Genomic DNA, 14,286 nt, shown 5'->3' on the forward strand with positions numbered 1-14,286 from the left:
TCCCACGCTCTCCTCTTCCACTGAAACGCCGCAGAATATATATATTTAATAAAAATTGATTTTTTTTTTTCTGGCGGCTTTTTTTTGTTTTTTATTTTTGCCGTTGTTAATTCAAATTGCGCGGGGAGAGTAGGGATTGTCTGTGGTCGGGACTAGAGTAAGGTGGTTGAGAATGGGAATGGACTCCATTGATTGGATGCCTGACGATTAAGATCTACGGTTTGGATTGCTTGATGGGATTGATTTGATTGGCGTGCCTTGAAAGCTAGAGGGAAAAAATGGTAAGATTATTCTTATAACTTTAAATAAATCTAATACAAACGTAAGCTTTCACTTTCTTGTTTGATGGCTCTAACTTTTTAAAGTTGATCGGATGTATTAGACACGAATTTACAGGTTATATTTTGAGAAATAAAATTTCATCTTGTGTTTGATAGATTTGTTGAATTTAAAAATGGTAGATATGTTGCATTTAATTGGAAGTTAACAATTCATTGAGAACCTCTTGAGGTAAGTTGATATTAAGATTGTGATAACTAATAGTCAATATGTTATAAATGCATATAGAATAAAAATTATTAAATATTGACTATTGCTTTTGGTACATAGAATGATGATGTTAATTCGTCAACTAATTGAAATTGAGCAATATTATTTTTGGGAAAGTATTGAATTGGATTCTATACTTTTTAACATTGAATTGGATTCTACACGTAATTAAGTGTTGCAATTGTTATCTTTGGTTAAATTTTCATTAATTCGTCCATTAATTTTTGTAAATAACTGTTGGAACAACTACCTCTGGTGGACAAAAGACAATTGCGATTGAACGGCGTTGGATGTCGGAATTTCACCTGCAAAATAGAAAATTTTGCATTACCGCATTACATTTTAGTTTTAGAAGTTTTTATCACCGCATCCTCTTTGATTACCGCAATCATTCGACATAGATGAATTTAGTAAGTTACCGCATAATGTCTCTTTGCCAAGTATGATTTCAATGATGAAAAATATGCTTCTGTTTCTTTCATATATACTAAAGTCAACTTAACTTTAAGATAGTCACCTCATGAAATATTGCTAGAAGTTAGGGGTTTTGCTAGCTTTCTTTCAAACTCTCTTTACAAAACTTTCTAAGAACATCGCATGACTTATTTTAATCTTTTGGCAATAAGGACATTGCCGCATTTTAAATTTGGAAGTGAGGTATTTATTTTTGACCTTGCTTTTCTAAAAAAAAAAAAAAAAGAGAGAGGGAGGGGAAAATTTTGAGAATAACAACTCCACTGTCAATGCAATAGGAAACCCATGTTGATAAGAGTTAAGTTGTGAAAGGCACTTACCCATAGTTGGATGTCCGCATGACACACGTGGAGGCAAGCCAAAACGAAAGTAAGTCACAAGGATCAACACATAAATAAATGATCACATCTCCATTGCCAAGTAGACATGAGTTTAGTCTGAGAAAGAGCACATTGCTCGTAGTTGGATGTCTGCATGACACATGTGGGGGCAAGCCAAAACGAAGGCAAGACACTCGGATCAGTGCAAGGTCAGAAAAAAAAAAATAACAATGACAAGAAATATACAAGGGTAAAATCATTTGACACCCTGGTGATTTTTTTTTGTTTCTTTTTGAAATAAATCATGCGATGTTCCAGAAGTTAGTAAAGTCTTTTTGAAGGTTAAGCTTGCGGTCCCTAGGTCTTAGAAAAAATTTGAGAGAAGACTTGAATAAGACTTAAGAAAATTTTGGTATATAGGATTTGAACGAAGTATCTTTGAGAAATCTAGGAAAAGAACATTGCGATTGACTTGCTAAAGAAATCTTTAGCTTATGCTTGAGGACAAGCATTGTTTAAATTTGGGGGTGTGATAACGGGCAGAAATGCACGTTATCATAGTGCTAAGTTCTTAGACAATATTAGATTGCGTTGATGAAATATGTTAATTTTCATCCATTAAGCATCAATTTCATAATATTGCGATCGCATGTGTTCATCGTATTAGAACAGTTGATTTTTGTATTTTTGTGCAGAATATGCGATGATGCAATGCAAAAATTGCGATCATAGGAAATCATTGGTCGAGCGCAACTTCACCGCAAGGCTTTGTGATGATTATGTTCGCAAATATTCGTCCGAGAAGGATCACCACAACTTGGTCAGCGCAACATGGTGGGCGCATCTGGGTGAAAGGTTAATTAATCGTGATGGGACAGAAAGCTGATGACAGTCAAATCCGAATTAAGTTAACAGCCGTTAATGATCACAAGTACATTCAGTTTTTCGGTGACAAATATTCAGTGCATCAATAAGGAATTAAAGCCGTCCCATCTATACAATCATGAGAGAGAAGCCGCTGTTCACCTTGGATGTCTATAAATACTAAGGGTAGCTTTCAGAAAAGGGGTTCACCAATTGATTAGTTCACCATTCTTTAGTTCGAAGTTCATACACACGTCCTTATTCATAGTTTCCTTTCATTTTAAGGCGGACGCGAGGGACGAGGTTGTGCTAGCAGATCGTTCCGGTAAGCTTGGGAGAGCACCGAAAGCTTACAGAGAGAGAGCCGACGCCTGTGGAAGCGGGAACATCTCTAGAACCGAATAGAGATTGCAAGTAAAAGCCTCGGTCAGCAAAGAATTGCTACTAGGCTCTCTACCTTTAACTTCCATTGATATTTTGTGCTCAAACTCATTTATAAAAATTGAATTTCCTTCTCTATAATTGTTCACTCTCTGCTATTTACGCATGAGTAGCTAAATCAGTTGAGTGGGTTTAGAAGCATTTAGCTAGCACAACTAGGGAATCTTTATTCTTGCGATTATCTTGTATTATGAATGCTTCATTCGTCCATTAGAGATACTCGGGAGGGTAGTCTAAGGACAGGATCTAGACTTGGGAAGGTCAGGTTAGAATCTAGGCTCGGAAGAGCCATGTTAGAATGCATAATCAAGAGATAGGAGCTTAGGAATGAGCACTATTTGTTATTAACGCATCGTATACATCCTAGAGATAGGATATGATTGTATGAGGTCACCTTGCTTTTATGCATTTTGTATCATCGCATAGGACAAGAGTAGAGACTTAGGGATAAGCTCTATGGACATTTTTGCATTCAACACATGCGTCCCAAACTTAGGAGCATCACATTTGCATTGGAAAATGGCTTACTGTACATGGTTGTAACATGATCGCATAGTCTGATGCATTCCCAAGTAACGCTAGCTAAAGATCTTCTCAACCCGTTCATCGCATACTCATTGCATCTCTCACATAACTGACTTTTCTCAAATCCGCCGCATTTGTTTATTTTCTCATCAACGCAATCAACAACAAACCAACAAATTATTTACTCGGTTATCGCAAAGTTTTCATAAAAATTATCAACGCAATCTGTTTTCACAAGTTCTTGTGTTCGACCCTGGACTTACCAGGAAACTCAGAGGAATTTACACTTGAATTCCGCTAGGGAAACTTGAGTGCACAATGTAATTTCATCAATGCATAGCATCCACATTTCCACTTCATAAAATCAAGCATCAACCACCCTTTGGGTTTTCACTCCGAGAATACCCGGGGCTCTTTAGTGGTGGTGTCGTCCCCACGGCGTTCGTGTTCGTGCGTTGTTCATGCTACTGTTGTCGATGCTACTGCTGGGTGTTGGTAGATCACGTGGAGGTTTCCACTGCATTGGAATTTCGAAGTGCGAAGACTATTTTCAACTGGTATGAAACTCTCTCCCTTGTTATTTATCTTGTTCTTAGCATGTCAATAATTAGTTTTTGTTTGCATAACTGTATGTTGAATGTATATTGTTGTATTTCGGTCACTGTGAAATTGAAGCGATCCAAACGCGCTCATGGAACTCTTCAGTAAGAGATCCTTAACCCTCACCTATGCAAATCTAAGGGCAATCCCGAATAAACAGGAGTTCATAGTTAGCTCAGGATTAAGATCGAGCTACCTAGGTTATCTAGGTGAAATAGCCAGTCTTATACAATAAACATCGTTATAAAGTAAGAGTGATTTATTTCTTAGTCCTGATCTTATGCAAACTCATTGCATAGGATGCCCTCACTCCTCATGTCATAACATGTACGAATTAGGATCACATCGCATGTAGCACTTTACAACTTTATGTAACAACTACAGAGTAGGCCACATCCAATGGTGTTACCAGAATAAGGTACCCAACCTTATTCATGTACCATAGATCATTTTGACTATTTACTCGAACCTGATCCACTCTTATGTCTCCACATAAAGTTCAAGTACTCATACAATAGTCATGGGTCTTAGTTTATTGGATTTAAACTTTCATACAATTTATGAAATCAATAACAAGTATATCGATTATAGAAAATGTTTATCATTTTACAAACTGCGAGTTTTAGGACATAAAACCCAACACAATTAAATACATAAGATTCAAATTATAACTTTATGGAGAATTGATTTCTTTAAATGTGATTCAAATAATTAATTATTTATTTGAATGAAATCCATATAAATAAATTATTTAATTTGAATAAGATTCAAATTAAATAGATATTGGGAGGATTAATTTATTTGAATATGATTCAATTAAAATTAATTAATTTAATTGAGATTCAAATTAAAGAGAATTTGCATAAGATAGATATTTAAATATGATTTAAATATTTTAAACCTTTTAATATGAGATATTAAATAGGAAGATATTTTTTATTAGATATTATTGAATATTTATTTTAAAATATATGTGAGGGATTCTCTTAATAGGAGTGACCGAGTAGAGATTTATAAACAGGGCCCTAGGGAGCCCTCATGGCACTCCCTAACACTCTACATCATAATCTCTACAACCATTCTGCAAAGATTTCTCTCCTATGAAAATTCTTCCAAATTTTGGAAAAGGGTTCTCTAAATTTTTTCCCCTATTCCCTTAGATCCTTACCAGAGTCGTAGCAAGGAAGATCTCGTGGAATAGGAAGATATCAAGGAGAAATTTTTCGGTTTGAGGATAAGATTTTGTTGTTGTTGTTTATTGGCAAAGATATGATGCTTAACCTTTTCTTCTAGTTTTTGTATTTTTAATTCTTTCAAGAAATCAAAGAACACGATCAGACGTTTCCATTAGGATTCAAATCCCTTTACGTCGAACCTTGTTAGTTGGAGGTTAAGGATCGCATGTTGGTTGTTGAGATCTTCACCGGCTATGGTTGTTCGTGATTATCATTAGCTAATCGAGGGCTTCGTCGGAGTCATCCGTTTGAGTCTTTGTTATTAGAATCGTTGCTCGTAGAAGGTTAGATCTCCGTTGGAGTCACACCACATGTGTTTTGGAGATAAGCTTCTAGCTATCGTGGTTTGCATAGTTTGTTGTCAGATTGCTGCTCGTGTGGATTGCAAGAATCATACGCGTCACCGCAACTCATCATTTATCGTTGCTATCATCGGAACTCATCGTTGTCATTGTTAAGAGACCACTTGAAGCCGCCATCGCTGCTTGTCATTGCCAATTGGGGTTGCTTATCGTTGCTGCTTGAAGCCATCACCGTTGTCGTTGGTAGCCATTTGCGGCCACCTATGCTTCTTACAATATTTTTCTAATCTTGAATTTCTTCTTCTTGAATTAGATATATGTGGATCTAATTTGCCCATGGTTTTTTTTTTTTTTGGTCACAGAGATCTAATTCACCCACGACTTCCGCCTTTAAAATTTATTCTTTAACATGATTGTGGGAACTGGGAAGTAAGCTATCGTGCCTTTATTTTCTTTATTTTGCAAAGATTTCCTTTTTGTATCGGTAGATCACTCCTTCCAAAGATGATGCCAATTGTTGATGTCAATTCTTGGCCAAGGAAAATGCACCGACAACAACAATAAATTTATAATTTAGGGAAGAGATGACCTACAAAACAAACAAAAAGGACTCTAATGCCTAATTCAAGAAAAGAATTGTAGAATAGAGAAGAAGTTGGAAGTTTTTAGTTACCTCTCTAATTGAGTCATTATGGTATATTTATAGGAAATTTGATATAGGATGTATCTTAAATCTACTGGGATTAGAATATGAGACTTTCCTAATCTTAAACAATATTTAATCTTATTCTATTTTATTTTCTTATTTTACATTATCTCACATTATCTTGATTTACCTTATATTATATTCATTTTTAGCTTTATTCCGACATACCAAAATTCACTCATCAACAATAATCAATAATTTTGTTTATTTAAAAATACTTTTTTTTTGGCAATATTTTATCGTAGCGTAGGCATTTTTTTAATAGAACAGCTGTAGGGAATGAGAATCGAACCTCTAGGAAAGGAAATCATGCAAATCATCGTTGAATAAAGCTCACTTTGGAGGAGATAATAATCGTTGAATAAAGCTCACTTTGGAGGAGATGATAATAATAATAATAATAATAATGTATTGGCTTCTTTTTAATTCTCAAATAAACCTTTAATAACATGAATGGTTTAACTCCGATAAAACTAGATGCACATTATCTAGGATTTCTATTTAGAGGACAATACATGAACATTTCTAAGAATTTCAATGTGAGACATCTCTCGATCTCTAATTAAGACTAAAGAATTTATAAAAAAAAAACTTCACACCTACAACCACTTTTGGTTGTAACTTCGCAGCTACAAATCCAATCTGGCTTTACTAAGAGCTGCATTAAAACATGTCAACCAAAATTCTTCAAATAGTCTTTTGAAGACCATTTCTAAATTAGGAAGGATATAACCAAACCTTGTTTCTCAATTATTTATTAATTAGTTTTTCTACGATAATCAACAAGGAAAACCAAACTATTTTTAAAATAGGCATGTAGAAGGCCTGGTCTATTTTGATGGTACTTTTAGGGTAGTTTCGATAATTTATGGACCACCTCTGTAGGCTACACAATCACCCACATAGTGGCCGTGTCTAGCAAAAGTCAGAAAAGAATTGACGAAGCTGACGACCACCCCTGCAGGCTACACAGTCACCCATATAGGGGACATATCTAGCAGGAGTCAGATCCTTGTTGGCGGAGCTGACGACCACCCCTGCAGGCTACACAGTCACCCACATAGAGTGTCTAGCAGAAGTCAGATCGTTGTTGGCAGAGCTGACGACCACCCATGCAGGCCACAAAGTCACCCACATAGGGGTCGTGTCTAGCAAGAGTAAAATCCTTATTGGCGGAGCTGACGACCACCCCTGCATGCTACACAGTCACCCACATAGGGGCCGTGTCTAGCAGTGTACGCCATTCAGAATAACCCGTACAACAACACATATAATCCGGGTTGGTGGAATCACCCTAACTTCAGTTGGGGAGGTAACAACGACCAAGGAGGCCAGAGGAATTCACAAGGAATGTAGAGCAAACCATCTTTGAAGTCTTTAACCTACGTGAACATAATTCAACTAATTAAGATGCATATCATTGACCAAAAATCTACTTTAAAAATGTAATGGCAAATTACAATAATATTCCTTAATTTCCGAGTGTTTCTAATAGATTCACGAATCTTAAAATATGCATAAAGATTTCTAATCTTTTAATTTTGTCTCTATTAGATTCATGAACTAAGTGTGGAGTTAATTCTCCTCAAGACGGTGCCTATTTTAATTAACCATTCTTGATTCAGATTACAATTTTTTTACGGACTTTTTGGAGTCTAATATCATATTAGATAATATAACTTCCACTTCAAAACTAATTGACGATAGGAGGAGTAACACATCTATCTTATAAATATCGTGAGATACTTTTCCAATGTAGGATCCTCAATGAGATGAAGTTGTTTAGCCCCATAATGTAAGAAATTAATGAGTCATGAGCCACCAATAGATTTAAGAATAAGTCAACACCTAGTAAATATCATTATAATTTTAATTTATGCCCAATAATTTTTTGACATATTTGAAATTTTTTTAAAACCAATCAATCTATGGAAAAGAAATTAATTTTTTTGACGAAATATACTAAACCATAAACTGTGTTTAAGTAGATTGATAAATTTTTAAAAAAATATTAAATATGTCAATAATCTATTGGATATAGAATTAAAATTTGATGCATTAATTAAAAAGCCTATAAAAAAGTCACTACCAAAATTACAAAATCTTAAGTTAGACTAAATTTGTAATTTAATTTTTTATGATAGAAATAACGAATTAGTTTTCCAAAATTGCCCTTCTATAATTAGTCCAAAATCCCAAGCCGACAGGTCGATTTTCTAACTCAAATCGCTTGGGCACAAAGCTAATTACGTCATGTACAACTACGTGTCGTTCACTGGCCGAACAAAAACGGAATAATCAGGCACAACGAAATGACAAAAATACCCCCAAACACCATCTGGAATCACTTCACAATCCCCAAGTCAAATCCGTAACTTCACTCAAACCCCAACCCTTCGAAGCTTGAATTTGTTCTGTTCTTTCTTCTAAAACCATCATCTTTAAGATTCTTCATCTTGGTTTTCATCTGAATCTCAATTCCTTTGATTCTCTCTAATGGAGACCCTCTCCGCTTTCCCTTCCCCTCCATGGCCCAATCCCAACTCTAACCCCAACCCCCCACCCGCCATCGCCGACTCGGAACGCTTCGTTTCCGATTCCGTCTCATCGGCGCCGCCTCAAACGACGGAGCCGACCGGTTTGTCTCCGGCGGTTGAATCGCTTGCTTTGCAGCCTTCTCTGCTGCATCTTTCCTTCAATCAAGACCATGGCTGCTTTGCTGCAGGGACTGACCGGGGGTTTCGGATCTACAATTGCGATCCGTTCCGCGAGATTTTCCGGAGGGATTTTGACCGTGGGGGTGGTGTTGGTGTTGTTGAGATGCTTTTTCGTTGTAATATTTTGGCTCTTGTCGGTGGTGGGCCGGACCCTCAATATCCGCCTAATAAAGTCATGATTTGGGATGATCATCAGAGCCGGTGTATTGGGGAGCTTTCGTTTCGCTCTGCTGTTCGTGGTGTTCGTCTACAGAGAGACCGGATTATTGTTATTTTGGAACAGAAGGTTTTTGTGTATAATTTTGCGGATTTGAAGTTGCTGCATCAGATCGAAACTATTGCGAACCCTAAGGGTCTTTGTGCTGTTTCCCAGTTGAGTACTTCGCTTGTGCTTGTCTGCCCTGGATTGCAGAAGGGGCAGGTTAGGGTTGAGCATTATGCCTCTCGGCGGACAAAGTTTATTATGGCTCACGACTCGAGGATCGCTTGCTTTGCGCTTACGACGAACGGGCAGTTGCTAGCTACAGCTAGCACCAAGGGAACTTTGGTTCGGATATTCAACACATTTGATGGAAATTTGCTTCAAGAGGTGTGTTAGTGTTCTTGAAATTGAAGTTTTTTTTTCTTGGTTTGTTCTGAATTGTTAGAATTTTAGTGTAATGAGGACGTTGAACTCTAGTTTTTGTTGTTTTCCCCATTTAGTTTTGAGATTGTTGGAATGTGCCCATTAACGTGGCAATGAATTTACTTTGTGATATCTGGTTATGATGTACAGGTAAGGAGAGGTGCAGATAGAGCAGAGATATACAGTTTGGCTTTCTCATCGACTGCCCAATGGCTGGCAGTCTCCAGTGACAAGGGCACTGTCCATGTATTCAGCCTTAAAGTCAATTCTGGATCTCTTGGGAATGATATGTCTCATCAGAACGATTCTTCTCTTTCCGTGGCACCATCTGGCTCCTCATTTTCCTTCATCAAAGGTAATAAAACCCCCCTTTTCCATTTCCATTATATTTGGTTATTAATCATTTCATTTCAATTGCTTTATAATCACTTAGTACAACAGCTAGGGAATCCTTAAATTTACTTGCACACTCTAAAAGATAATGCTTAGACTAGAAGGCAACAACAGATTTTAGTGTTGGGCTGATACTGTCCACATTTTATTTGTAATATATGTTTCATTTTTCAGCAATACAACATGAAAGACAGAGATTGGAGATTATCCTTATTATTTTGTAGCATACTAATGTCAAGTAACGTCCAATGTTCTTTTTTGCCTCTGGATATAATGAACACTCTTGCACCTATAGGTGTCTTGCCAAAATATTTCAAGTCAGAGTGGTCTGTTGCTCAGTTTCGCTTGCATGAAGGCTCTCAGTATGTCGTTGCTTTTGGTCACCAGAAGAATACGGTAGTAATCCTTGGAATGGACGGAAGGTACCATGTCTTTGTAGCTCTTTTCTCACTATATTTATTTCACTTGACGATTATTATGCAGAATAGCAATTAAGATGAGGGTTGTTTGGAAAACCTGACTATAAATTTGATATTTTCAGATAAATATATAGTTAATGTGAAACGTTTCTATTTTCATAGTCTGCAAATAGATAATTCTTTTTTCTGCTTTAACTTGAACCATTTGTTAGTTGGTACATTTTCTTTTCTTTAGCACTACCCTAAATTGTGAAAGCGTCCATTCAATCTGGTATTATCAATGACTCCCCTTCGTTAACATCGATAAAATTTACTTTCTTCCATTTCCTCAACTTGTAGAACCATTTTCTTTTACCCCCTCTATTTCCATGTTCTGTTTTGTTGTATTACTGCGGTTTTGGAGTTTTAGAATCTTGATATGCCATTTTTAATTGTATGTAGCTTCTACCGATGCCAATTCGATTCAGTGAATGGAGGAGAGATGACACAGCTTGAATATCACAACTTTCTAATGCCAGAGGAAGCCTTCTAGCTCAATGTTCTCTTTATTTCGGTTATGTCGTATGTATGTTCTTTTCCTGCAACCTCCTAAGCCTGCTGTAAATAGATCTATGTACATGTATAGATTGGCCTATGTCCGTCTTAAGGAAAAGAAAAAGAAGAGAAGAGAATGCTACTGTTGCCACTCATGTTCATATTTAATTTTTCTCGTCTTATTTGCTATTCAAACAAGGAGACAGAAAAAAGAAAAATGAAGAGAAGAAAATATGACTAATGAGATTTCTTTAGATAACTTTGTTGTAATACAATGGGGATTTGAATGACAATGTTGTGATCTTCCTGTATTTACCTGATGAAATCGAGACAAAGGTGTAGCACTAACAAAATATTAACCTAGGAATTTATGCTAAAAAGGAGAAATGCCTTTGCATTAGGGTGCACATTCCTACAAGAAAAGCGTCTAGGTAGAAAAATTGAATTAAATGATCAAGAAACTAGGTAGCTCAAGTAGTCTACATCCATTTTAGAGGAATAGTTTTTGAAACTATAGTCTGTGTTCTGCATCCTCCATTCATCGTCTTTGAGGTATCAAGGACATGTTAACATGTTGGGTGTTTAGGAATAGGCTTATTTACAGTGAACAGAATTAATGTACAGTGGAATATGAGTAAGATAGTTGATGGAGCTAAGAATATTTTCTGGTGATTACAGGTGTAAGACGCCTTTCTTGGTCTGATCAAGTGTAGCATCTGTTTTTATCATGTAGCCATTTTTGCTTGAAATAGGTGTTGGATCGTTATATACTGTGTTTTTGGAGATAGGAACACCTAGATTGAGAATAAGGAGAGTGTTAGAACTTAGAAAATTTGAATACTGCCTGTAAGTATTAGCAGAACTCCGACCAAAGATAACCTCTAGGATAAGTTTTTAATTTTGTAGATTAGTCGAAAGCGAAAAGGTAACATAGATGTCCAGATTTGCCAACAAAGCATAACTTAATTGGCATATAAGTGAGTAACTGTGAGGTTTGATATAGATGCCTAGAGATTTTGTCGGTGTTGGAATGTTAAGAGTGTTGCATTTTGGTGGTTCTGTTAGTTTGCATGTTAGAACATGAGAAGCCTTTTGCAATGGATGATGGGTCAAGAAACTTTTGTACAAGCAACATTTGAACTATAAGATAAGATACACATACACTTGCTTTTGATGGTGGCTATAGTAAAAAATATGATGGGAAGAGACCTCTTGGATGGTATTTGTATGGTTGGAAGTTGTGAAGTAAAACACGCTAGAACTATCCATATTGTGTCTATAACATACTAGGTAATTAATGTTTGTTTAGTCCATTTATTCTAAAATTGATTTCAAGTCAGTCCCTGAAATTTAGAATTGTTTGTAAGATAATCAACATAGGGATTTATTTGACACTTTTGAGACGTGGGGAAAGAACAATTTTAGGTTATACATTGGCTTATTAGATCTAGAAGTTCCTAGAGTCAAGTGAAGGAGGTGTTGTTTAACATTTAACATAGCATTTTTGGATAAAGAAGCTGTAGTTTGAGTGCTGGAATGATGTAGACAAATTATAATTATTAAACAAACCTGGGGCAGTTAGTAGCTTCAGGATTTCGTAATTATGGCTAAAAATATTAGGCCACTCACTTTCTTGGGTTTCTCCGTCTAAGAAATTTATACGTTTATTTTTTGAATCCCATTAAGGGATATTTGACTCACAAATTGTACGGTCCGAAGTTAGGGTTATATTTAGGATAAAATATCCTTCAATTTTAGTTCTTTTACTTTGACTTGTCTAATTTTAGTTTTTTACTTTCGTTGATTTTTTAAAATTTTTTCTTTTATCTATTAGCACTTTTATTATAAAGTTTAAAAACATGTATATATATAATAAATACACATATAAACAACTTCTTTCGGCATGAAAAAATAAGTTCACAAAAAAAATCCAAGATTTTCAGTAATATGTTATCAAGTGAATAATTACAAAAAAAGCTTTGAAAGAAGTCCAAAGCGAAATGTGAAATTTCATTAAGGACCAAACATTGTCAGGATCCTTGTCCAACTCCCTAAACTTATCCTATTGTTTCTTTTCTCAAATGTCCCATAACACACCGACACCTTAACAGACTACAACAAATGGCCTTTCTCTTTGATAAAGATGGATGGAAGAGGAACTCCTCGATCATCGCACGAATATCCCTTTGGCTAGTAATTTGTATGTCAAACTCTTGTAGAAGCAATTCCACATTGATCTTGTAAACTGACAACCCCAAAGAAGGTGATCTAGATTTTCGTCCGCCTTCCAACAGAGAATATAACAACGAGACTGGTTAATGAGATCATCTTCTTGACAAGTCTATTCAAAGTGTTCGCACGACCAAGCAAAACCTAAGAAAAACTTAATTTTCTTTGGTATCTTAATCCTCTAGGTAAAGAACATATATACATACTATATTTCCTTACTTGGAAATTGTCATTATTATTTAATTAACTTTGCTAAAAATTAACTTCGAGAGACTAAATTTAAGATTAATACTAATATTGGGACAAAAACAAGACCATTGAAAGTTGAAAAACTTTATGAGGAACAAAATATTATTTTAACTCTTTATTTATTTTTCTTTTTCTTTTTCTTGAGTGTGTGCATTTCTAATATAGGGCACAAAGTCAAACTTTTAACATTTAAAAAAAAGTTAATGTCTTAATTAATCGAGCAATGGCTTGAAGTTATGAGTTGATCACATATTGATTTGAATACTACATTTTAATCTTCGTATTTATCATATTTATTTTAGTTCTTTTATTTTTAACTTATGTTTATTTTAGTTCATGTATTAAGATTTATTTTTATATTTATATGCAAAAATTTTCAAAAAATTTGAGCACATTTTTTTTTTCACATTGTGGGAACCTTTTAAGCGAATTAAGTGTTGTTAATTTTTGTATAGAAAGAAATGAGATAAAGGAAAATTAAAGGATGAAAATGTTCACTTTTTACATGGACCAGAATTAACAAAAATTGAAAATAAATAATATGCAAACCTCGTGCTTGATATATGAGTTTATTTGTAACACAAACGGTAATTTTAAGTGTTACAAGTTACAAATGGTTTTAAACATTTTGTATAGTAATTTAGTGACAAATCATACTTACTATTATGAAAAGTTTTTTTTACCTTCTTAGTTCTCAGGTTTTGAAGAATTTGTTTGTTTGGTTCCTAAATTTTAAAATATATTTTTTTAGGCATCGAATTTTTAAGAATAAGTGCATCTAGTCTTTGAATTTTTAAAATGTAACTTTTTAGTCTACGATTTTTTAAAAAGGTTGAAGTAATTCTTTTAAACAATTATATGATATTTAAAATTAAAAAAATATTTCTAAAGAATAATGTAAGAGAGAAGAGATAATATTTAAAAATAAATTTTCTAATTTAAAAATGCTATATAGTTGTTTAAAATAATAATAAATAATTATTTGAGGGACATTTTAAACCTATACTTAAAAACGAGGATTGAAAAGGTGCATTTAGAAAATTTAAGAACCAAACGTATCTATTCTTAAAAATTTGAGGACTAAAAAGGTATATTTTAAAAATT

General features: G+C 34.8%; 1 protein-coding gene across 1 annotated transcript; it reads left to right on the forward strand.

The window, feature by feature from the left end:
* The first annotated feature begins 8,416 nt into the window (after positions 1-8,416).
* LOC120069125 (autophagy-related protein 18a) lies at positions 8,417-11,015 on the forward strand. Its single transcript, XM_039020811.1, has 4 exons — positions 8,417-9,322; positions 9,509-9,713; positions 10,047-10,173; positions 10,612-11,015. Exons 1-4 carry the CDS (start codon positions 8,513-8,515, stop codon positions 10,700-10,702), a joined length of 1,233 nt encoding a protein of 410 aa, XP_038876739.1. The 5' UTR covers positions 8,417-8,512; the 3' UTR covers positions 10,703-11,015.
* The last annotated feature ends 3,271 nt before the right edge of the window (positions 11,016-14,286 follow it).

The sequence above is a fragment of the Benincasa hispida genome, unplaced genomic scaffold (assembly GCF_009727055.1).
Source record: "Benincasa hispida cultivar B227 unplaced genomic scaffold, ASM972705v1 Contig245, whole genome shotgun sequence".
NCBI classification, from domain to species: domain Eukaryota; kingdom Viridiplantae; phylum Streptophyta; class Magnoliopsida; order Cucurbitales; family Cucurbitaceae; genus Benincasa; species Benincasa hispida.